The sequence below is a fragment of the Helianthus annuus genome, chromosome 2 (assembly GCF_002127325.2).
Source record: "Helianthus annuus cultivar XRQ/B chromosome 2, HanXRQr2.0-SUNRISE, whole genome shotgun sequence".
In the NCBI taxonomy this organism is placed as follows: domain Eukaryota; kingdom Viridiplantae; phylum Streptophyta; class Magnoliopsida; order Asterales; family Asteraceae; genus Helianthus; species Helianthus annuus.
Window position 1 is genome coordinate 6967691 of NC_035434.2, and position 26257 is coordinate 6993947.

The 26257-nt window shown below is 39.9% G+C and overlaps 1 protein-coding gene, 2 long non-coding RNA genes and 1 pseudogene across 3 annotated transcripts; all 4 read right to left on the reverse strand.

Annotated features, from left to right (window-relative positions):
* Positions 1 to 7231: 7231 nt before the first annotated feature.
* On the reverse strand, positions 7232 to 8786 carry LOC110908488 (calphotin-like). The gene is made up of 2 exons (XM_022153437.1): positions 8430 to 8786; positions 7232 to 8374 (listed from the first exon to the last, which is right to left on the reverse strand). The coding sequence occupies exons 1-2, from the start codon at positions 8784 to 8786 to the stop codon at positions 7232 to 7234; spliced, it is 1500 nt and encodes a 499-aa protein (XP_022009129.1).
* Positions 8787 to 9932: 1146 nt separating this feature from the next.
* Positions 9933 to 18447, reverse strand: LOC110901691. Its single transcript, XR_002570990.1, has 3 exons — positions 18408 to 18447; positions 10347 to 10407; positions 9933 to 10018 (listed from the first exon to the last, which is right to left on the reverse strand). It is a non-coding gene; the product is annotated as an uncharacterized LOC110901691 (long non-coding RNA).
* Positions 18448 to 19769: 1322 nt separating this feature from the next.
* On the reverse strand, positions 19770 to 23495 carry LOC110908478 (annotated as a pseudogene).
* Positions 23496 to 24392: 897 nt separating this feature from the next.
* LOC110901685 lies at positions 24393 to 25156 on the reverse strand. Its single transcript, XR_002570989.1, has 3 exons — positions 25117 to 25156; positions 24778 to 24838; positions 24393 to 24450 (listed from the first exon to the last, which is right to left on the reverse strand). It is a non-coding gene; the product is annotated as an uncharacterized LOC110901685 (long non-coding RNA).
* Between the last annotated feature and the right edge of the window lie 1101 nt (positions 25157 to 26257).

A 26257-nucleotide genomic window follows, 5' to 3' on the forward strand; every position in this document is an offset into this window, starting at 1 on the left:
TTCTGGGTTGGTTGCCAAGGCTTCAGCAACTCGAGCATCTATCAGGGCCGCCAGCTGGTTCTTTGTCAGGGTTATGTTGTCTCCATCGGGTCCGGTCATTGTCTTGGTGTTCAGAAAACACAGAATGAGAAAGACGTCATAGCGTAACAAGAATGAGGATGAGGATGGTGTATACATCTAACTAGGTACACCAGTATGTATAATAGCACATAGGCACTCATACAAGAAATTAAGTAAACATAAGTCCGAGGCATGAGGTCTAGTACGTTGAGTCTTGCCCTTGGAATGTAGTGTCGTCACGAGTCACGGGTTATGGTCTGGTTTTTCTCAAAAAGACTTTCTTTTTAAAACCAAGTTCACTATAACTATTGGCTCTGTTACCAATCTATCACACCCTCAAAATCCACATGCGAAGTACCACCGCGAGGCGTGTGACATGACCAGGATCCAGCCACCAATTATACTGAGCATTGGTTAATAATAAGAATGTTCACCAACCATTATGGTTAGTAAATACCATAGTTAAAGTTCAAAAGTTTTAAGTTCAAATAATAGTTTAAATAAGTAGCGGAAGCATAGACAAAACAGTTTAAACAAAGTTCATAGTTCAGGTTTATTTAGAACCCAACACATGGGTTAAGACGACCACTACACATCCCCAAGCTACAAGCTTCTGAGTCACTGGGTACCTGCAAAGCATGCAGTATGGTATCAACATAATGTTGGCAAGTTCATGAGTTTGTCCAGTTTTTAATTCCAGAAACTTGTTTCAACAGTTAATTTACTCATTTATACATGCCATGGGGAGCTACCCCATAAGTAAGCTACTAAACTATTTTTACAATACCGAATACTAGGTGACCGTACGTTTCCGTAGTTCCCCGTTTATCAATGTTCTATCGTCACTGACGGTTTGCCAGAGTCTATTAGTTCACGACCGATCCTTTACAGGCACGGTGTGAGGCTGGTGAGACCTAAATAGCGCTATCAACTAATAACCCATTCGCCAGGCCCCGACGACTAATCGGTATTAAGAAGTGAGGACTTGAGTGATAGAGTTGCGTTTAGTATTGCTTGTTGCATCCAATATAAATAGTAATTAACTAAGGGCCCCGCATAAGGGGAGAAAAATAGGTTTGTATCCCTTACAAAGGGATAGCGTTGTTTTAAGTTCCGTTTCCCAAACCACCGGGAACGCATGCTTTAAAAATTGTGAACTCACCTTGGGTTGCTCGGCAGACAGTTTACTTGGTCAAGTATGCTGGTCACCACGTCCTAACATGGTTACCAGAATGGGTCAGGTTTGGTTACAATCAAGTCATGTATATCCTACACGTATCTAACACATAGTATGCATACAGTTATCAGTTGAGTTATTGGGCCTGCTCTAATATGCTAGCAATTCATGCAGAAAACAAATAACACTTAGTCGACACGAGAAACAGCCCACTAAACCAAATATGGCCCAATAACAACACGGCCCACTCAAAACCACTGACAAGTTGAATCCACTAGTGGTCTCGAGTCGAAACCACTAAGAAGTGGTCCCGAGTCGCAACCACTGTTGTAGACATGGACAGGGGTTTCGAGTGCCATCCACTACTGACGGCGGTATTGAGTGGCAACCGCTGGTCTCGAGTTGTGCATTTAAGTGTCGCAATCAGGCAGTGTTTTGACTCGCAACCACTGGTGGCCTCGAGTCGCAACACTGATGGACCACTAGCTGAGTCGAGACCTTTTTCGAAACCACTGGTGAAACTATTGTTTTCGAGTAGTCAGTTGATGGTCTCGAGTCGAGACCGGGGATCTCGACTTGCACACTTGATGACAGAATCCTTCTAGAACCTCAAGTGTACTATCCAATGGAATTGCATGTTCATGAAATTGTGTACTAACCAATCAGAATGTACAAACATGTTTTCTTGTCTAAATCCTAATCACAACAGATCAAACATCACAATTTTTAAATATTCAACACATCTTCAAACAGTTCATCTTTTAGGGTTTTCTCATTCATCTTCGTATTCATTCGGTTCATCACCAATATGGTCTTAAAAGCATAACAATAAGCCTACAACACTACAACACACACATTATGCATTTCATAAGCAATAACATGTAATATCTCATTCTTTTCCTTCAAGAACATATATGTGCAAAAATCACTAAAATGTCCTAATCAGCCTATAGTCATGCATATCATTCGGTCTATATTTTATCATTCAAAGATCACATTGTTAAGTATCCAATACTACTTGCAAATAGGTTCATTTAACACACAATATCAATTACCAAAAGTAACACACTAACCGAATGGTATCCGAATGCAAGAGAGTTGCGAAAATAGTTGAGAGAAGGCTGTAGAACTATGAACACTAGCTGGTTGCGAGTCCTTAGCTGCCACTTGTTGAGTCCGAGAAGAATGGGGGTTGATTTGGTGAGGTGTAGGGTTTTCTAGAGAGAGAAAGCTAGGGGAAGTGAGAGAGAGGAGGATGGAGTGTGTGGAGAATTGTGAGGGAATGTTGGTTGCCCAAAATATGGCAATGTCGGCTAGGAGCATGGGTTTTATACCCTTACCGAGATAGTGCACCCTAATGGGCTCAAGGGCGTGTGTGGCCCAACTACCCAACTTGTTTGGTTCACTCGAGACCGAGTGGTCTCGAGTTGGGTCCATTGTGGTCTCGGCTCACTATAATACCTATATATATTATTTTCACATACTTAATACAAGGATCACATAACACGTCAAGATAATTCACGAACTTCCATTAAATATTATATGTACACACACTGTTAATACATGAAGGTTGCTCGGGAAAACCCGAAGTGTCACAGAAACTGTTATTGTATGAAAATTCAACCAATGGTAGGTGAGTGTCCCAACTTCCACCTAAATCCATAACGCAAGCTCGCAACATGTCTTCTAACGTTTGAATCGTCCGTTCACTCTGTCCGTCTGTTTGCGGGTGAAATGCAGTACTCAGATTCAACTGAGAACCAAAGGCTTCTTGAAAGGATTGCCAAATCCATGACACGAATCTTCCATCTTTATCAGAGATGATTGAGAGAGGCACTCCAAGTCGTGCAACAATCTCTCTCATGTATATTTCAGCAAGTTTGCTCGTATTATCTTTTTCTTTGATCGGTAAAAAGTGCGCAGATTTTGTTAAACGGTCTATTATCACCCAAATCGTATCGTGACCTTTGGGCGTCCTTGGCAATTTCGTTATGAAGTCCATGGAAATCTGTTCCCATTTCCATTTGGGTATTTCAAGTTGTTGCAAGAGGCCTGAAGGCTTCTGGTATTCGGCCTTTACCTTGGCACAAGTTAAACATTTACCAACGTATATCGCAACATCACCTTTCATTCTTGGCCACCAATAGAAATCCTTAAGATCTTGGTACATCTTATCCGCTCCTGGATGAATCGAGTACCGAAATTTGTGAGCTTCATCAAAAATAACCTTCCTTAAACCACCAAACAAAGGAACCCAAACTCGTTTCACGAAGCACAATGTTCCTTCCATGTTCGGTATCAACTGCTTCTCCATCCTACGGAGATATTCATTCTCAATATTCCTTTCCTTGAGTGCCTCTCTCTTGTGGCACGAATGTGTAATGAGAGGTCTGTTTGAACAATCATTTCCAAAGCCCTAACCCTTATGGGCTTGCTCATTTCCTTCCGACTCAGGGCATCGGCGACCACGTTTGCCTTCCCTGGGTGATACTTGATTTCACAGTCGTAATCATTCAATAATTCAACCCATCGTCTTTATCTCATGTTAAGCTCCTTTTGATTGAAGATATGTTGCAGGCTCTTGTGATCAGTGGAAATTGTACATCGCGTGCCATATAAATAATGTCGCCAAATTTTCAAAGCAAACACCACTGCGCCCAATTCTAAATCATGCGTAGTGTAAGTTCCCTCGTGGACCTTCAACTGGCGAGATGCATACTCTATAACCTTCTGACGCTGCATTAGTACACATCCCAAACCTTGACGCGAAGCGTCACAATATACCACGAAGTCGTCCGTGCCTTCGGGTAGAGATAAGATTGGTACGTCGCAAAGTTTGTTTTTTAAACAACTGAAACGCTTCTTCTTGTTTGTCTCCCCAATCAAACTTCTTGTCTTTCTGTGTAAGGGAGGTCAGAGGTTGAGCGATTTTCAAGAAATCCTCAATGAATCTGCGATAATACCCGACCAAGCCTAAGAATTGTCGAATCTCAGTTGGCGTCTTTAGAGTCTCCCAGTTTTTGATCGCCTCAATCTTTTTGGGATCCACATGAATTCCATTTCCATTAACCACATGTCCAAGAAACTGGACTTCCCGTAGCCAGAACTCGCACTTTGAGAACTTCGCATACAACTTTTCCTTCTTAAGCAGCTCTAAGATGGCTCTTAGATGATGCTCGTGTTCTTCTTTTGTCTTTGAGTAGATCAGGATGTCGTCAATGAACACGATCACAAACTTATCAAGGTAGGGCTTGCAGACTCTGTTCATCAAATCCATGAACACTGCTGGCGTGTTGGTTAATCCAAACGGCATAACCAAGAACTCGTAATGTCCATACCGAGTCCTAAAAGCAGTCTTGGGAATACTCTCCTCTTGTATCATTAACTGATGATAACCTGATCGCAGATCGATCTTTGAGTAAAAGCTTGAACCTTGTAGCTGATCGAACAGGTCATCGATCCTTAGCAAGGGATATCTGTTCTTGATTGTCAACCTATTCAACTCCCGGTAGTCGATACACATGCGAAAACTACCATCTTTCTTCTTAACAAACAAAACTAGAGCTCCCCAAGGCGAGAAGCATGGTCTGATAAATCCTTTGTCTAACAGCTCCTGAAGTTGCGTTGACAGCTCTTGCATTTCTGAAGGTGCAAGTCGATAAGGTGCCTTAGCCACAGGTGCGGCGCCTGGAACTAAGTCAATGCGAAATTCGACCTGCCTTTGCGGCGGAAATCCTAGCAAGTCTTCTGGAAAGACTTCAGGATATTCCTTCACAACCGGAATATCTTCTAACTTTGGCTCAGCGGCCTCTTTATCCACAAGGCCTTCAAGCAGCTAATGATCCTCAGAGGCGTATCGTGCTTCTCTCCGTGTACTACAATCGTTTCTCCATCCGCCATTGGGATACGAATGGTCTTCTCGTGACATACAATTTCGTCTTTGTTGCTTGACAATCAATCCATCCCTACTACCACGTCGAAACTTCCCAACTCGACTGGCAGCAGATCGAGCGAAAACTCGTGTTCAATTGAGTACGGAATGTCTAACTTACACATCCTCTGATGACTTCGTTCGTTTCAACTCTATTATACATCCTCTGATGACTTCGTTCGTTTCAACTAGCTTTCCATTAGCTAGTTCAATTGAGTACGGAATGTCTAACTTACTAGCAGTTAATCCAAGCATATTCTTAAATTCCAGCGATACAAAACTATAGTCGGCACCAGTTTCAAATAGTACAGATGCAAAGCGTTGATTTATAAGGAACGTACTAGTGACAACATTCGGGTCCTGGCGTGCTTCCCTCGCTCCAATGTTAAATACCCTTCCATGAGCTTGATTGAGTTTTGGGCATTCACGCTTGAAATGCCCGATGTCCCCACAGTTAAAACATCCCGGTCCTCAACCGTTACCATCTCCATTACCGCCTTGATTGTTGTTTTGATTGCGGTATCCAGTTCCTGCTTGATTCCCGAAGTTACTGCGATTACCATTTCCACTGTTCCCTCCTTGTGGGCGGTTTCCATTTCCATTACCTCCACGGTTGTTGTTACCAAATCCCCTTTGGCCGCCATGGCCAGTACCAACCCAGCAAGTGTCCTTTAAGTGCCCCATCCTTCCACGGGATTCACATTTGCTAAGTTTGCACCGGCCAGCATGATGAAATTGGCATAATTTGCACTTGGGCAGAGTGCCCATGTATCCTTTCCCTTTATGTTCACTGCCAGTCTTTACTTCAACTGGCGGGTTTGTATCTCTCCTCTTGCTGGTACTGCCGGTACTTTTCTTAAAATTGGAAAATTTCCTCTTGTTCTCCCCTGACGATTCAACATGAGTTTCTTTCTTCTTCGGTTCAGAAGTTGAAAACTTGTCCAACCGAATGGCTTCTTCTGTAAGTGCCACGCTGAGATCAATGGCTTCGGTAATTGTCGGAGGCTTGGACGCTGTTCCATGCTCATGATCTGGGGTGCAATCCCTAGATGAAACGCTCAACATGTTTAAGTTCAGGTGTGACCATGTATGGCACCACATGGGATAGATCATGAAACCTCTGAACATATTCGGCGATTTTTGGGCCTTCCATCTTTAAGTTCCAGAATTCCGTTTCTAGCTTTTGTATTTCAGCCCGTGAACAGAATTTCTTCCTCATGAGCTCCTTCAGCTCAGCCCACGATAACGCATATGTCGCCGCCTCTCCCAAGGTCTGTACTTGCAGATTCCACCATGATAGCGCACCATCAAGAAAAAGCCCTGAGATGTAAGTAACTTGTTGTTCAGGAGCACACTTGCTCATCCTTAGAATAGAATCTGTCTTTTCTGCCCACCTGACGAAGGCAACAGCACCTCCAGTGCCGTCGTAGTTTAAGGGCTTACAGTCAAGAAATTGTTTATAAGTACAGCCTGTACAAGTAATATTGTTCACAAGAAGTGTTAGCAATTTGCACATGATATGTACAAAGGTAAGGTAATGTGTCCCTAGTGTCTTGAACATTACCATTGGGTGGGTTGTTGTTATTGCCTGAGGTATTCCGGCTTGTTTCGGCTCTCGAGGCCTCATAATCGGGCTATCGCTCTTGAGATACGTTCCTGTAGTTCTGCATCGGTGGTAGGCAAGCGTGTATCTCGACGTGGAGGCATCTTCTAAAAGGAGATCATATTGGTCAGGTCATAGTAAGTATAATAAGTAAGTAATATGCGTATGTAATAACATCCATCAACACAATATCACATAACATCCCATGTTATAATCTAAAACAAATATTGCAACAAGCATGTAGTGAGAATGTTGCCATTGAGCTTTCATTTAATCATGACCACAATATAGGTTTACATGTTTTGCAGTACATCATACATCAAAATAAGATCATAGGGTTACATCACCCCCAAAATACAAGTCAGTCTACAAAAGTGTGATCTTCCAAAAGTCTTCGTATGCTGGCCCAATTGCGACTCTCTCACCAAAACAATCTACCTGCACCAAACCAAAAATATAGCTACGCTGATGGCGGAGGAGGAGGAGGGAAGAAAATCAGACGGCGCATGTGCACCCAATCCTCCTCTAGTGCATGGATGACGCACAACAGATAAGCAATCTGCTGCTCAGGAGTAAGGAAACGGATGTCAGAATCAGGGGGTAGTGGAAGAGGAGCTGGTGGTGTAGCAAAAGGAGTCTGACAGTGACACGGGGGAGGACGTGGAATCCTCTCAAGCTCCCGAACGCGACGACTCAATGCGTCCTGCTGTAACTGTGGAGATATAAGTATATCATCTGTGGTATATCCGACATGGAAAGGGTGATATGGGTCTGATAGTGGCATAACATTAGGCGAAGACCAGAGAAATGGCTCGCCCAAGGGTACAAAAGGTGATGTAGTACGAGGAAGCTGAGACATGAATGGTACAGCTGACGACATAGGCGGAACAAAAGTAGGCTGCTGTCTCGACGAACCCTCCCTAGGATGAGGTGGAGGAATGTCCTGGAGAAAAGTGATAGGAAGGTCGGTGCGATGGATGTCTGACACATGGGGAAAATGAGGGGCAACATTAATCGGTGCAGAGATGGGTGCGACAGGAGGAGTGACTGGTAGTACAAACGGAGGATAATCATCATCATCCTCGATCCACCCATTACGGGTGTCGGCATATCTCGGATCGATGTGAGTGGTAAAAGGTGCACGGTCAACAAATGCCGGCACAGGATCAGGTAGAGGTGCATCAGCAATAGGAACATCCGCCACCGGTGGTGCAACAATGGGAATATCAACAATAGGTGGTGCAATGGTTGGTGCATCCATAAGAACAGGGTCGTGCACGAGTACAGGGTCAGGAGCAATAACAGGCTCTGGTGCTACAACAGGCTCAAGGTCGACAAAGGCCATTTCAAAGTCGGCAGGTCCATCAAGAAACTGATCAATAGGAACCACTGGTGCCTCCAAGGGCTGGTCATCAGGAATAAACTCGTTCTCGTGATCGGGATCAAAATCAGGAGGAAAAACTGGATCAAACTCATCCTCGAACTCAGGATCAAAATCAAACTCGTGGGGCGAACCAGGTACAGCTGACAAAGCCGTATCAGAGTCGGATTCAGTAGGATATCGACGCAATCCGATGGCATGCAAAGTGGAAGAGGATACTGACTCAAAAGAATCAGTACCGGATTGATCAGCTAAAATCTCCTCAGCGGGAGCTTACCAAATAAATGGCGACATCATCAGCAATCGGGGCCCCACCCTCATGGTCTTCCTCAGGGGGACCCTCGATGAAAAGATTGATGTCGTCATCAGACACAACATCGAGTGGCACATCTGCCATGGGAAAAGCAGCGAGTGGGACAGGTGCAGGGATCTGCACGAGGGGTAGATCCCCATCAGGAATACCATCAGCGAGCTGAACAGCGTCCCCGAAATCGGGCAAAGCAAAAGGTTGGAATCCATCATCATCACTGCTGTCAGTATCAGATGTATAAATCTCGGGATCCATGGGCATCGGATCATCTGGGTCTACTGCTATGGGGTCTGGTATGCCAGAAACTCCACTCGATGAAGACATGATGTCTGTAATTAAAAATCATGACAATTCCACATATATCAATCATATAATCAGACAAACATGTAAGTCACAATAATGCAAGTAATCGTCCTAGTCTTCCCCAGACTATCCCTCCTAGTCTCTTAGACCGAACTTCCTAGCCTCTCAGACTAACTCCCTGGTCTCTAAGACCAAACCTCCCTGGTCTCTAAGACCAAACCTCCCAGTCTCTAAGACTAAATTCTTCCCAATCTCTAATATTGGGCCCCTCAGTCTTTAAGACTGAACCTCCCAGCCTCTAAGGCTAAACTCCCTCAGTCTCTAAGACTGAAATATAAATTTTGAAATATGTATTTGTGCCCTTTTGTTTGTAAAAATGTTTGTTCCCTGGATTTGGACATTTAGTGTATGCAATGTAAAAATGTTTTCGTGAGAGCCCTGATGATCATAGTCTAGACTCGAGAAAGAATTCTAGTTCGCTATGATCGAGGCTCTGATACCAAGCTGTCACACCCTGGCTTTTACGGAAGCGTGGATTGTTTTGGTGTGACTTCTTAATACCATAGCAACAATCATAGCAATACTATGTGATAAAACATATGATGTTCATCCATTAATATAATTTAGAAAATTACCATGATATGCTTGTCTTGAAACATCGACTCATAATAAATTACAACGTGACATGTTTAATATGAGTTCTCAAAGACTCAACAAAAGACTCTAAATAACACTAGGTTTGGAGACGTGTGACCTGTCCTGGAAAGGGTTATACCTCCCAAACCCTACTGCCCCGGATGACATCATTATTTAACATGCAGCTTGACACATATGCAGACACCTGCCAGATCCGATCAGTTCCCTAAAATACATATAGTTTGAAAAATCAACAAAAGTTGAGCGAGTTCATGTGTATGTGAGTATGTATAAACCTTTGTAAATGGTGTATGTATGAAAGTCCCTGGTATGTAGCAATAAGGAAAAAATGAGATCACCAATGGTTTGCAAGTGTGACACCACACCCAGATAAGGATGCACCATACACAATTGATACCAACTTACCAGTAAACACTTACGTTATTGATACAAACGGTAATGTACAAAAGTTGGAAACTTAAAGGTACAAAGTTTGGTCAAACTACTATTAGCTGATCACGCACAAATTTCCACCAGATAAGAAAGTTTGAGATACTTTATTTCACTAGTCACGCCTATCCGAGATAAACAACCCGCCCAAGACTAACCATCATTTCCTATGACACATGCTTAAAAGACGTCAGATATTACACTGGTGAGTTTATGAATATACACAATTTACAATTCACATTATTTAATCATGATTTGTACCCGCCCATGTTATCATAACCCAACGTTACCACGTAACTTACATAACCATAGAGTTAATGCCCACTACACCACAGGTGTAGTACCGACAAATCCCGCCGTAGCGGCACGTATAAGGGACCACAAATATCATGTGTATGTCATGCTCAGGTTATATACATGCGTACAACAGTCATGCCATATTATTACAGTTTAGGACAAGCATGTTCACATTTGAAAAGCATTCATAAAACTCACCTCTTGCTAGTAGCTAACCGTTGATACAATTGCTAGTATGATCAGGTACTATCTCAAGGTCCTGACACAATTTACATAATCCTAAGTTAGGTAATGGTACACCTAACTAGTCATTATCATGGTTGGATGTTGGTTTGTAGGATCGTTTGCTGACCCGAACGAGTCGTTCAGAGGTTAACTCTTGCAATTCAGATGCGGAATAATAAGAATAGCAAGTAGATATAGCTTGTTCTTCCTCCTAACTGTCTTTTGAATTGATTTGAAACGATTTACAGCTCGATCGTCACACCGGCAGAGCTTCGGCGTGGAATACAAGATTGTCACTAATGAGGATCGCTCAACCCACCCTATTTATAGGCTTCTGGGGCCGCTCATGTGGTCATGTGACACATGAGCGGTCCAGGCTTGACACAAAAGCGACCCACATATGTTCGTATAAGCGACCCAAGACTTGTGTGACCCTATAAGCGACCCTAGCTCCTAAAACCTATACAAACACCTGTTTTCTCGTATAACGTGCCCTATGCTATACAATATGATGAAAGACCTGATCCTAGACACCTAGACGGAATCAACAGATGTAGTGCACCAACAGACTCCCCCCAAGATGTTGATGGAGTCGACTATTGAGCACCGTCTTCTCATCTTTAGTCTTGATCAGTCTTTGGGCTTTCTCTTTCTCTCTATCTTCAGACTCCCCCTCTCGATTTACTGGCATTCTTTTGTTCTTCAGTAACATCTTCAGGATCTTTGTCTGGCATTCAAACTCTCTTATTCTCTTGATCAGATCTCTTGATTCCTTAAGTTCATCAGCATCAATTGATAACCAAGATCTTCAGAATCAGAATCGATCAACCTGGCTTTCCTCTAATCTTTAGAAACAAAACCTGTTTACCTGCACAATCTTAACCTAAAAATAAATTTTCTAATTTTATCACATATCAAATACCTATGCACCAACATATGACTCCCCTCAAAACACTCTATGATGAACCACTTGAAGAAGGTTAGATTAATACAAACATTTAGATTTTCACAAACACTCCCCCTCAAATTCTGCTCATCATGTTTAGCATTCGGAATTTTGAAAATCAGTTTTCCAACATCAGTTGTCGAAAATCTTTTTGACTTTTTCAAAAATTATGCTAAAACACACACAAAATCTTTTTGGATTTTCTGAAAGACATTAATTGACACCACTTAAAAAAAATATAATATTTACAATCAATATTTTTTGTGAGTTCGTGCAAGAGGATCATATCAGTTTATGAGACAAATCACCAACACCGTTAAGCTTGATTTCATTTTAAGCTTTAAACCATTTACCTATATTGTCAGTATGTTTGTCCTCTTAAATTTTCAACACAATTTTTCAATCGATTCGAGATACGATATTAATGTTTTAGAGACTTCAACTTAATTGTGTATCACTCCACTTGAATATACTCCCGTATCCAGATCCCAAATATTCAGTCTTACAGGTGAATATACCACAGCTGATATCTGTAAAAGGGTTAAATGCGAAACCGTGAGAGCTCAGGTCAGAACTTCCGTTCAGCAGAGAGATGACGGCTCGACTTTTGGTGGGTCCCCTTTAGAGGATCTTTTTGCATTTCAACAGCAGCGACTATCAATTTTATTGTTTCATCAGCATGCTGAGGGCGAAGCTTATGTTTCAAAGCTTTAGCAGAAAGTATTATCCGGGACTAGGTCAGTACTTCCATACAGCAGAAGTCCCGGGATAATACCCCAGATATCACTGAGTATAAAGACCTAGTATCTCAGAATATGGGACCTTTCAAACAAGATTTCGGGGGTTACCCATATATTCAAGAATAGTTACCCACAAATTAAGCAAGTTTGAATTTTAGATTTATATCTCGTTTCAATTTACTAAATGTGTGAAAATCTACTGACACATCCGCAATAAGATTGTTTAACTCTTTTTAACTTTACATTTCTTTAGCGTGCCGTGATAGTCCACTGATGTACTATCATTTCCTCTTTTTCGCAACAAAACTCATTTTTGAATTTTATCATGTTTTTGGTTTTTTTTTTAAATTTTCAAATGTTTTTGGATTTTCTGAAATTTCCCTACTCCCCCTAAAATGCAAACACATTTTAAAGAAAAATTTGAAAACTTCAAGACTCCTGACTTACTAGAAACATAAAATGTAAAACAAACTGTACAAAAAACTTGACAACTGACACTGAATCACATCAAATCGCCATTCACTAGGCATAAACAATCTGAACTCCCCCTATCACAAACCATTTTCTCATATAGATTTCAAAACACTTAAGTTTGTTTTAATCAAAATGACTTTTCCGAAAAATGAATTTGTGTTGATAACAACCACTTGTAGGTCTATCTTTTAAAAACGAGGATGTGGTTCATCATCTTGTCTACCTTTGATCATGAATAGTAAATCAAGTACAATTTAATGTCCCTGATTTACCATTTACATTTAATAACCTTCTGTACCACTTGTAAATGTAATTACTTCAAAGTATTCAAGCACCTCAAAATTTAACCACAAATACCACCTGTGGGATCAAGATTACCACTTGTAGATATCCAAAAAAAACTACCAATTGTAGGAATATTACGTCTACATCACCATTTTACCATTCAATATGCCGATTCCTGCTTCGCAATTACCCACCTGGAAGCTCCGGGGTAGTCCTTTCACCTGTAAAAACATCTAAACATTAATCACAATCATTCAAACAAACATTTCATAAACTAGAATGATGTCGATTCCTGATCCACGAAATAAACTTGGGATCTCCGGCGTAGTCCTAAGACGATCATGGAAAACAAACATCCATCCAAGTCTTCTCAGACTTGATGGTTTTTTGTTCTTGAGCCGTAGGGTTGTATGTTGCCTTTTTAGTTGAATAAAAATCTTTTATCCCTTTAGCTCTCCCAGTTAACATTTTCCCAAAAATCTTTTTAACATTCCCGTTGAATGTTTTCTCGACATCAAATTCATCTTTTTCTCTGTAAAACTGGTTTGAAATCTCAGTTTTTCCCACTTTCTTCTTTACTTCCTCAAACTTCAATGATGGAAACTCCTCATCATTTAGTGAAAACTTCTTCTCAACCTGTGGCTCTTCTGGCTTTGTGGAACCAGATTCATCGCCGACATTAACTTCATCTTTCTTCGCAACCCACACCTGTTTGTCTTTTCCTTTTTTTTCATACTTGTTCTTTTGTGAACATTCACCAACTTCGAATTTTGAATTCTCAAACATTCTAAGTTTTTCAGTCGGTGGTTCAACATCAACAACTTTCTCTTTCAACTTCTGAGAAACTCCCTGTTTTGCTTTGGCATTCTGTGTACAGTTCCATGCAATGTGACCGATTTCATTGCATCTGTAACAGGTTCGAGTCTCTCTTAGATAACTAATCTCAACTCCATTCTTCTGTTCCTCATCTGAGCTTCCTCCTGACACAAATTCAGATTTCGTTTTAGAATTTTTCATATTTTTATCATTTTCTGGTGGAATAAAACCAAGACCTTTCTTTTTGTAGCTACGATTTTGGTTAGGTTTCTTTTGAAAATCTGAACCAGAATTGTAACCTTTTTTCTTGTTTAGACGTTGTTGAACTCTAGAAGTATATTTTTTAGGTTTTTCAAAACTTTTCAAAACTTTTAATTCTGGAATATTAATTTCTATTAGTTTGAAAGTTTTGTTTATTAGATCCGTTTTAATACCCATTATTGGAAACTCTTTATTGTAGTATAATTTGTCCGAACCATTCAAAGTGTAAACAACTTCAAATGTTTCATCATTCAAATCTGCCTTTGACAATAAAAATTCTAAACTATAAGACCGTTTAACCGACGAATTTTGACTGTTGACTGACGACTTTGACCCGCCAAACTCAGATTTTGACTCGGACTCCTCATCAGTATCCAACACCTGATCGACCACCTTTTTAATTAACTCAGACTCACGATCGGTATCGGACGAGGTAAACGTGACATCGATGTTTTCTGGTAAAACGTCAGTTGTGTCGGTTTTTAACTTTATATTGACTGCTTTCTCAAGTTGCTCCTCATTTGGTTTCCTAGGAGAATACCCATCCCAAATTGGAGGCGGACACTTGTTATAGCTAACAGTCGGTTTCTTACCACAGTCTTTCTTCTTTCTTGGCTTCTCGTTTTGAAAAGCTTCCAAACCTGCAATAGTTGGATAAACACGATCAATGAGATAATCAGAAGTAGTATAGCTTAATAATAACCGCCTAATTCTCTCATTCTCTATCTTTTCCGTCTCCAACTCTTGCTTCCATTTGGCACTCTCTTCAATGTAGAAATTTATAGCTTTTTGCTTTGACATTAAAGTTGCATTCATCATTGTCAGCACCTGTTCTCTTTCTGAGTTTGTTGTTTGAAGACCAGTTACTGTTTTGTTCAACACGTCGTACGATTCCTTCACATAATTGAGGTTGAACAATAACTGCTCCTTCTTCTTCTCATAATCGGCTATGATGTCGTCTTTAACTGCACAATTTTTACATGCTTCCAAGCACTTCTCACACGGCTTGACGACTTCAGCAATCTTCTCAACTTCAATGGTTTTAACAACTTCAACCACTTTTTCTACTTCAATCACCTTTTCTTCTTCTTTCACAACCTCAGTAATCTTCTCAGCAACATTCTCAGCAATTTGAATATCACCTTCAGATTCAGTTTGTTGTTCTTGAGCAGCTCGTTTTTCCTTCAGTTTCTCCATCCGTTCTGCAAAATAGAAATGAAAACTATCAGGAGAAAGATGAGTTTTTGCAATATTTATATGTTTTTCTTCCTCATCATCACTGCTGCTGTGATCAGGTGACTTATCAAACTGAACAGATTTTTCAGAATCATCATCAGAAACACCAGAATCAGTCGGTGTTTTATCAAATACAACTGCTTTTTCTGAAATGATCTCATTCTGTACACTCTCATCCGAACTCGATAAATTCTCATCTAATCCCTCTGAAATTTCCCCAGATCTTTCAGAAATTTCATTATCAACACTATCTGAATTTTCATCAGACGTAACAGACTGTTCATCCTCACTAGACATATTCACTCCAATCGATTTCATCCAAGTAGTAAACATATCTGGCTCTCGGATAATCTTGGCAATGAAAGCTTTAAACTCTCCCTTCTCGTCAACAAACATATCCCAACTGAAACCTTCTGGTAGTTTCTCATCATCTTGTTCAATAATACGTGCTGCTGTGGCTTCGGATGGTATGTAATCATTCCAGCTGAAATCTACCAAACATGCTCTCTTCGGATCTTTAATCTTTCTTCCGTGAGCTGTCTGAGGTTCTTGGGATTGACTGACTTGCTGATAGATAGCTTTACGGTAGTAGTCATCTTTCCCGAATGGATTCTGTGCTCCGCTAGCTTCTCTTCCTTTGCACTCCCTCTTGAAATGGCCTTTCTCCCTGCATCAAAAACAAGTAACGTTAGATTTATCAAAACCTAAAGTAGATACATGAGCGTTAAGAAAGTCATTTCTCCCGGTAATGGTTTTGAATTTCTCAGCCCGACGAAGAACACTTGCAAGACACCATTTGATATCCATGAGTTCCATTTCCTCGGCGTCTATCTGATCATAATCCTCTTTGGTGAGCATAGGATTTCCGATCCGACCAGCAACTAGACCTTCATAGGATAACAGAACTGAACCGAGAAGTGCAATGTGGTCTTTAGCAGTGTCTTCAGAGAAGCTTTGACCTTCTGGAAGGTTGAGAGCTATGTTGCACTGAATCACATATCCGTTTCCAGTTTTTGTACTCTGAGACTGAAAACTTGTGTTAGTCTCTTTCGGATTCACACTCGGAAACGATGAAAACCCGCTGCTAATCTTGTTTGAACTCTGATCAGCTTTTTCTGAAGAATCTCCAGCACTGAAGGCGGTTTGAATCTTTGGACTTCTTTCAGCTTCAGAAACTGGAACACTACCTTTATAGTACATTTTAACATCCTGTTGACCACTCGGACTGTTCATCCTAGCGATCTTTTGTTGTTCAAGATTCTGAGCCTCTAATTTTTCAATAAATTGCCCAATTGTCAGTCCGTCATAAACACCCGTGTTTTTCAATATCATCAAATACGTTCCCCACTCTTTCTGAGGTAACGCGTCAGCCAATTTATCCACATACTCTTCACGACTTTTATCAACACCAATCATTGTTAATGATCTCACTAAGTGACAGTATCTTTCAATCAGCGTCTTAGTATCCTCTCCTGGTAAACTGCTAAAAAGATCAAACTCTTTCTTAAGCAATGCTTTTTTGCTTTTAACCATACTCGTACTTCCCTCGAATTTGATTTTAAGAGCTTCCCATATTGACTTAGCAGTTTTGTCGTGTTCTAACAGAATGAATATATCTTCTTTAATCGCTTGTTGCAATAAACTGATCATCATTTTTTCTACTCTGTACATTGCACGTTCTTGATCTGTGAATTCAGATATCTGTTTGATAACATTCACCTCTGTTCTTGGTAACACATACTTCTTCAAGATACATTCCCATGATCTAAGATGATTTGCTTGAACCCAGTTTTCAAATCTATCCTTCCACCCGTAGTATTCTTCGATACTCATCAATTTCGGTGGTTTCTGGGTGGTTCCCGTCTCGTTTTCTAGATTCATAGCTTGAGCAATCGCAGCTGGAGATGACGATGTTGCAAATGCGTTGTAGAACTCGGAATCCATACTAACGTATAAGCGAACAAACAGATGACAGAAAAGCGATACAAAAATGTATACACAAGCGAACCAGACAATGTCCTTCGAGCGATCCTAATTTGGTCAAATGAGCGATCCAAGAATATGTTCTTTGGAGCGGTCCAAACTTTATGATCGTTCAAGCGGTCCAACAAGAATTTTTCGAGCGGTCCAACAAAGTTAGTTCGAGCGGTCCAGACTGAAATTTCGAGCGGCCCAGAATATTAATTTGGAGCGGTTCAAAAATCAACTTTTCGAGCGATCCAGGAATTGTCTTTCAAGCGGTCCAGCAACTTTCCTTGGAGCGGTCCTGAAATGTGCACTTTGGAGCGATTCAAGAATCAAATTTACGAGCGGTTCAACCTTAAATGTGAACAAATGAGCGGTCCAAAACTGTGAATTACGAGCGGTTCATGATGATGTCATTAGAGCGGTCCACATTTCGAACATATTTTGATCTGTTTATAATCTGTATTTCGGCCTGAAACTTTCAAGGGTTTATCTCGGTATGATAATGAACAATCTGTGAGATTTTGAATGAGTTTCAACCGTGAAATCGCCCCGAATCAGAAAAAGAAGATGTAGAAGTGAGAAGAAACAGTGAAATCCGGCTATAATCTGTAGAAAACCTCCTCCCAAGCTCTGATACCACTTGTAGGATCGTTTGCTGACCCGAACGAGTCGTTCAGAGGTTAACTCTTGCAATTCAGATGCGGAATAATAAGAATAGCAAGTAGATATAGCTTGTTCTTCCTCCTAACTGTCTTTTGAATTGATTTGAAACGATTTACAGCTCGATCGTCACACCGGCAGAGCTTCGACGTGGAATACAAGATTGTCACTAATGAGGATCGCTCAACCCACCCTATTTATAGGCTTCTGGGGCCGCTCATGTGGTCATGTGACACATGAGCGGTCCAGGCTTGACACAAAAGCGACCCACATATGTTCGTATAAGCGACCCAAGACTTGTGTGACCCTATAAGCGACCCTAGCTCCTAAAACCTATACAAACACCTGTTTTCTCGTATAACGTGCCCTATGCTATACAATATGATGAAAGACCTGATCCTAGACACCTAGACGGAATCAACAGATGTAGTGCACCAACATGGTTAACCCTACCTTGTTTAAGCATGTTGATCAGTCCATGCCTAACTAAGGCTAGGCTACCCAATACCCGCCCCTGACAATAACCCTAGTACCTAAAAATAATACTAACACTACTACCACTAATATATTATTACTAATAATAAAACTAATATTAACTACTAAAAATAAATAATAAATAACTAAACATAAACTTAAACGAGAGTATACCTCAAGACTATCTACGGCACGTTGATGTAGAGTTTCCCTACTCCTGCTCCTACTCGTGCTCCAAAAACGACTACTAACAACACCCAACGGGGTATCGTATACGCGGGATTCTCAATACTAGAGCGTTCCCGTTAAAATTTTGGTGTATCTAAAATCCTACAATTTAACTCCTATATATATATGAAGCAAGCAGGCACCTCAATTCCTGGACATTGACGTGCTTGCTAGCTAGCTTGACGTGCTAGCTAGCTAGCTTAGTTATATTAATTCAGCTGCTTCACTCGTTTTTCTTGTATAACTTTTAAAATATGACGTTTTATAAAACGACGAATATGTCATTAGAACGAGCATATTTTTATCTACATTTTAACCTAAGTTTCATTAAAAACGGAGTAAGGTAAATAAAATAATATATTTAATTATTAATATTAAACGGTCTCTTATAATAGCCAGGGCTTGTACAGATGTCTCATATTTCAAATAAATATTTCAACTAACCATTTTACTCGTTACTTAGTCGTTCAACAATATATAAATTATAAATTTTAAATATAATTTTATTGGTTCACAAAACAGGATGTTACAACTCTCCCCACCTTATAGAAATTTCGTCCGCGAAATTTAAGCAAAGAGATGTGGATATTTTTGTTTCATCTCGTCTTCTTTTTCCCATGTCTCTTCAGGTCCTCTCCTTGCATCCCATTTGACTCGTACTAGAGGAAACTCCCTGTTTCTTAATTTCTTTATGCGTCGATCTATGATCTGAATGCTGCGCTCTATGAAGTTCAACTTGTCATTGATCTGGATCTCCTGCCAGGGTATCTTAAGTGACTCGTCCGCTAGACACTTTCTTAAATTTGACACGTGAAACGTGTCATGAATTCCTTGTAATTCTGTTGGCAATTTTAACCTATATGCTACAGGACCAACTCTTTCGATTATCTCAAATGGTCCAATGTAGCGCGGACTTAGTTTTCCTTTCTTCCTGAAATGAATGATACCTTTCCAAGGCGAGACCTTAAGTAATACCTTGTCGCCAACTTGAAATTCTAAGGGTCTTCTTCGTCTGTCGGCATAACTTTTATGTCTATCTCTAGCAGTCTTCATTCTTTCTCGGATTTGTATGATTTTATTGGTAGTTTCTTCAATAATTTCGGGTCTAGCTAATGGATTTCTACCAATCTCAGTCCAACAAACTGGGGTACGACACTTCCTTCCATATAGTGCTTCAAACGGAGCCGCCTTGATGCTTGCGTGATAACTGTTATTGTATGCAAACTCTATCAGAGGTAAATGCTCATCCCAGTTTCCTCCAAAGTCTATCACACATGCCCTAAGCATGTCTTCCAGTGTTTGTATGGTTCTTTCACTTTGGCCATCTGTCTGTGGGTGATAAGCCGTACTTAAATTTACTTTTGTTCCCAATTCCTTTTGGAAGCTTTGCCAAAATCTGGACGTAAAACGGCTATCTCTATCTGATATAATGGAGATAGGTACTCCATGACGGGTGACAATTTCTTTGACATAAATTCTTGCTAATTTATCCATTTTATAATCTTCTCGTATTGGCAAGAAATGAGCAGACTTAGTTAAACGATCTACTATAACCCAAATAGTATCGTGACCATTCTTAGTTCGTGGAAGTTCAGTAATGAAATCCATGGTTATCATCTCCCATTTTCATTCAGGGATCTCGGGTTGGATTAAACATCCTGCAGGCTTCTGATGTTCTGTTTTGACATGTGAACACGTCATGCATTTTTCCACATATTCATTGATTGATTGCTTCATCCCTGGCCACCAATATTCATCTCGAATATTCTTGTACATCTTCGTACTGCCAGGATGCATTGTATACTTTGATCTATGTGCTTCTTCCATCACCATATCCCTGAGTCCTCCCACAGTAGGTATCCAAATCCTATTGTGGAGTCTTAGTATTCCATCTTCTCCTTTAACAAGTAGTTCTTGTTTTCCCACCATCCTTTCTTTGTTAATCTGCTCAACTTTCAGGGCATTTGTCTGTGCATCCTTAATTCGTTCTAGTAAACCTATTTTCACTTCAATTCTAGATGCACGTATTCTTAAAGGTTTAACTTTGTCCTTCCGACTAAGGGCATCTGCTACTACATTAGCTTTTCCTGGATGGTAACGAATTTCACAATCATAGTCATTCAACAACTCCATCCATCTCCTCTGTCTCATGTTCAACATCTTTTGCTCAAATATATACTTTAGGCTTTGGTGATCAGTGTAGATCACACACTTAGTTCCATATAAGTAATGCCTCCATATCTTGAGGGCAAATACTACTGCTCCGAGTTCTAGATCATGGGTGGTGTAATTTCTTTCATGTATCTTTAACTGTCGAGATGCATAGGCGATAACTTTGCCTCTTTGCATCAACACACACCCTAGTCCATAATGAGAAGCATCACAATATACTACAAAATCTTCGGTACCCTCGGGTAATGCAAGTACTGGGGCACTGGATAACTTTGTTTTCAAAAGATTAAAAGCTTCTTCTTGTTGGCTGCCCCAGACAAATGGGGTATTTTTCTGAGTCAGTGTCGTTAGAGGCATCGCTATCTTAGAGAAATCTTGAATGAACCTTCTATAATACCCTGCTAGCCCTAGGAAACGTCGAATTTCTGTGGGATTTCTTGGTGCCTCCCAATTCTTAACTACTTCAATCTTTGTAGGGTCCACTTGTATGCCTTTTTCATTAACAACATGCCCTAAAAATTAGACTTCCCTAGTCCAGAATTCACACTTACTGAACTTGGCATAAAGTTTTTCTTCTTTTAGTAACTTAAGAATGGCACGGAGATGACCCTCGTGTGTTTCTCTACTCTTGGAGTAGATTAGGATATCATCTATGAAGACGATTACAAATTGATCCAAGTATGGTTTGCAGACTTGGTTCATAAGGTCCATGAAGGCAGCTGGTGCATTAGTGAGGCCGAAAGGCATCACTAGGAACTCGTAGTGACCATACCTTGTCCTAAAGGCAGTCTTGGGTATATCTTCTTCTCTAACCTTTAATTGATGATACCCAGATCTTAGGTCTATCTTCGAGAAGTAGCTTGCGCCTTGTAATTGATCAAAAAGATCATCGATTCTTGGGAGTGGGTATCGATTCTTTATAGTGATCTTATTCAGGTCTCTATAATCAATACACATCCTCATTGAGCCATCTTTCTTCTTGACAAAGAGAATCAGCGCTCCCCATGGTGACGTGCTAGGACGTATGAATCCTTTGTCCAGTAACTCCTGGAGTTGGTTTCTCAACTCTTTCATTTCAGTCGGGGCAAGGCGGTACGGGGCTTTGACAATAGGGGTTGCTCCTGGGATCAAGTCGATTCTAAACTCAATTTGTCTGTCAGGTGGTAATCCGGGAAGATCTTCAGGGAATACTTCAGGGAATTCAGCCACTACTGCTACCTCTTCTAGTTTCTTTTCTTCCTTTGCCTCTAGTGCATATACTAGGTAAGCTAAATGACCCTTTTGAATACACTTGGATACTTTTATCATGGAAATAAAACTTATGGGTTTACTAGGTCTTTCCCCATCAATTGTTACAGTTCCCCCTTTTGGGTCCTTAATTTGAATTTGCTTCTTATCACACAATATTTGAGTTTGGTGACTAGATAACCAATCCATTCCTATTACTACGTCGAACTCTCCAAGTTTCAGTGGTAGTAAGTCTATGGATATTGGGGTCTTACTAATCTGGATGGTACAATCCTTTACCACACTCACAATTTCTTCTTCCCTCCCATCTGCTAGTTCTACTATAAATGGCTTATCTAGCTTACAAGGAGTCTGATTAATCAAAACTCTAAAGTGCTCAGATATAAAACTTCTATCAGCACCAGTATCAAATAGTATTTTAGCATAAAAGTTGTTAAGGAGAAATGTACCTGTTATGACATCAGGGTTCCTACGAGCCTCTTCAGTATTCAAAACAAAAGCTCTCCCTCTTGCTTTATTAGGTTCCTCATTCCTCTTAGGACAGCTATCACTATAGTGGCCCGTCTCTCCACATTTAAAACACTTACATGGCTCTCTACAATCACGATAGTTATGTCCAGGTTTCTTACAGTTTCTACAGACTAACTGGTTACATGGACCGGAATGTCCTTTTCCACAAGTTGGGCACCTAGGTGGGGGTCCTCGTTGCCTCTTGAAATCTCTGTAATTGGGTTTCTTTTGTTCTTGGTAGTTTTCCCATTTCCTTTTCGGGATAGTTTCTGGGGTTTTCTTTTGTTGGATCTCAGTGGCGATAGTTGCCCCAGCCTCTACCGCATCATGATAGGTAGTTGGTTTGGTAGACTTGATAAACGTGCGATATTCTGTGGGGAGTCCCCACAGGAATCTTCGAATACGATTTTCTTCAGGGTTCACCAAGTAAGACACTATTCGAGACATTTCATTGAATTTGGTGACATATTCCCAGTATGTCTTATTCCCGAGTTCAAGATGCAAAAATTCCTTTTCTATTCTGTCAGTTTCGCTTGGTGGACAGAAGTAATTTGTAAATAGTTCTGAAAACTCCTTCCAACTCAGGCGATGTGCCAGATCATCACCTCTAGTTTGATTTTGTATCCTCCACCAAAATAAGGCTTCGGATTTAAACAAATGAACAGCAAACCTAACTTTATTTCTTTCATGGCAATCACTGACGTCTAGAATGGCTTCTACCTCACTTAGCCATTCATGTGCCTCAATAGCACCTTTCTTCCCGTCGAATGAAGGAGGATTACATGAAATGAAAGTCTTGTAATTACATTCTTTAGAGATTTCTGTTTCTATAGCTTTAGATACTTTCGTATCATCTACCTTCTTTTCCGGGCGAGGTTCTTCTCGTGGAGTTGGTGTAGGTGTAGGTGCAATGCTTCCCTCAGATTACCCTGATCGTTCTGTATTCTGACGTTCACGTCCCTGTGCGTTGGCAAGGATTTGCGCAACTCGGATGGCAATCCGATCGATCATGTCATCTCCTAAGTTTACAGGTTCGCTATGACGAGCAGGATTAACTGATGGGTTAGGTTGACGGTTGTTGTTAACCGAAGGTTCTGCCGACATTTTCTATATTTTTCATGAAAAATACTACTTCAATATTCTATTTATTAATGAGCACTTAGAATAATTAATTCACATAATACAATATTTTTCAAATGTAACATGTTGAAAATATAACTCTACTATGAACATTTTACTATAATTAAATTTATAAATTAATTAATCATAGTAAAGATTTTTAATATTGAAACTTAAAAGAATTAATGTTTAACTAAACATACTACTAACCTACTCATGTGCTTTATGTGCGAGAGAAGGTTGTGTATGATTTGTATGAAGGAGGTTGGCATTTATTTATATTAACAATGAACTACGCTATTGGCCGTCCATTTTTTTTTTTTTACTCTATGATACTTGATTGAGAAGAAATATTACTTACTCAAATAATACACAAGTATCATTATATATATGCACTTCATGTATACAACATATACGTATTACATTTTATCTTTTAGATTTTATTATTATTATTATTATTATTATTATTATTATTATTATTATTATTACTATTATTTTCTCCTAACGAGTAAAGAAGACAAGATTTACGAGTAATTATTGTTAAGGGCAGTGTGTACAAAGTGGTAACGAAATGAGGATTTATAGGTTGTAATTATTATTATTCGTATTTCAAAGTCAGCCAGATTTATTTATACATAAGCCTAGGTATCCATACCAAATACCTAATTCGCTAAAACCTTTGGCTCTGATACCAACTGTGACACCACACCCAGATAAGGATGCACCATACACAATTGATACCAACTTACCAGTAAACACTTACGTTATTGATACAAACGGTAATGTACAAAAGTTGGAAACTTAAAGGTACAAAGTTTGGTCAAACTACTATTAGCTGATCACGCACAAATTTCCACCAGATAAGAAAATTTGAGATACTTTATTTCACTAGTCACGCCTATCCGAGATAAACAACCCGCCCAAGACTAACCATCATTTCCTGCGACACATGCTTAAAAGACGTCAGATATTACACTGGTGAGTTTATGAATATACACAATTTACAATTCACATTATTTAATCATGACTTGTACCCGCCCATGTTATCATAACCCAACGTTACCACGTAACTTACATAACCATACAGTTAATGCCCACTACACCACAGGTGTAGTACCGACAAATCCGCCGTAGCGGCACGTATAAGGGACCACAAATATCATGTGTATGTCATGCTCAGGTTATATACATGCGTACAACAGTCATGCCATATTATTACAGTTTAGGACAAGCATGTTCACATTTGAAAAGCATTCATAAAACTCACCTCTTGCTAGTAGCTAACCGTTGATACAATTGCTAGTATGATCAGGTACTATCTCAAGGTCCTGACACAATTTACATAATCCTAAGTTAGGTAATGGTACACCTAACTAGTCATTATCATGGTTGGATGTTGGTTAACCCTACCTTGTTTAAGCATGGTTGATCAGTCCATACCTAACTAAGGCTAGGCTACCCAATACCCGCCCCTGACAATAACCCTAGTACCTAAAAATAATACTAACACTACTACCACTAATATATTATTACTAATAATAAAACTAATATTAACTACTAAAAATAAATAATAAATAACTAAACATAAACTTAAACGAGAGTATACCTCAAGACTATCTACGGCACGTTGATGTAGAGTTTCCCTACTCCTGCTCCTACTCGTGCTCCAAAAACGACTACTAACAAAACCCAACGGGGTATCGTATACGCGGGATTCTCAATACTAGAGTGTTCCCGTTAAAATTTTGGTGTATCTAAAATCCTACAATTTAACTCCTATATATATATATGAAGCAAGCAGGCACCTCAATTCCTTTATGGGCGATGTGGGACATTGACGTGCTTGCTAGCTAGCTTGACGTGCTAGCTAGCTAGCTTAGTTATATTAATTCAGCTGCTTCACTCTTTTTTCTTGTATAACTTTTAAAATATGACGTTTTATAAAACGACGAATATGTCATTAGAACGAGCATATTTTTATTTACGTTTTAACCGAAGTTTCATTAAAAACGGAGTAAGGTAAATAAAATAATATATTTAATTATTAATATTAAACGGTCTCTTATAATAGCCAGGGCTTGTACAGATGTCTCATATTTCAACTAAATATTTCAACTAACCATTTTACTCGTTACTTAGTCGTTCAACAATATATAAATTATAAATTTTAAATATAATTTTATTGGTTCACAAAACAGGATGTTACAGCAAGGCTATTGATATGTGTGAAATGATGCAGGAAGACTCAAACCTAGCGGAGTTGCACCAGGCTTCCGGCTGTAAGACACAGTCACCACTATGGGCCGCCCTGGCCTCATGGGTGTGAGCTCGCTACACCCAAATAGACCTATCACTCATGTCCCTCGGTCCTACGACGAGGATTAATGGCCTTTAGTAGCCGCCTGCCCACTCACATGATCTAACGGTGTATGAAAGTCCCTCCTTAAGCTAATCATACCATGTATAAAAATGTCTGTATAATTGTAACACGTATTTCACCCCCGAAGTTATAAAACTTAAAACAGTTAAGAGAAAAGGGGGACATGAACTCACAGTAGTGCGTCTCCTGAATCGTATCGTCAACTCAAACTTGGTCCGCTACACGACAACCTACAACCTACAACGTACTAATGTCTATTAGACGAACGGTCCGTGCCTTGCTTTTGTATTTACGGGTTTGAGTTACGTTACTTTGTTATTATTCCAAGTCTTAACTTCTTGTTAAAATAATAATAATTAGTTTAACT

Excerpts from the sequence above, each read along its gene's own strand:
- LOC110908488 (XM_022153437.1), bottom strand. The coding sequence starts at position 8,786 with ATGTCTTCATCGAGTGGAGTTTCTGGCATACCAGACCCCATAGCAGTA. Across the intron at positions 8,375-8,429 it reads ATGATGTCGCCATTTATTTG|TCAGTATCCTCTTCCACTTT; the intron begins GTAAGCTCCCGC and ends GATTCTTTTGAG.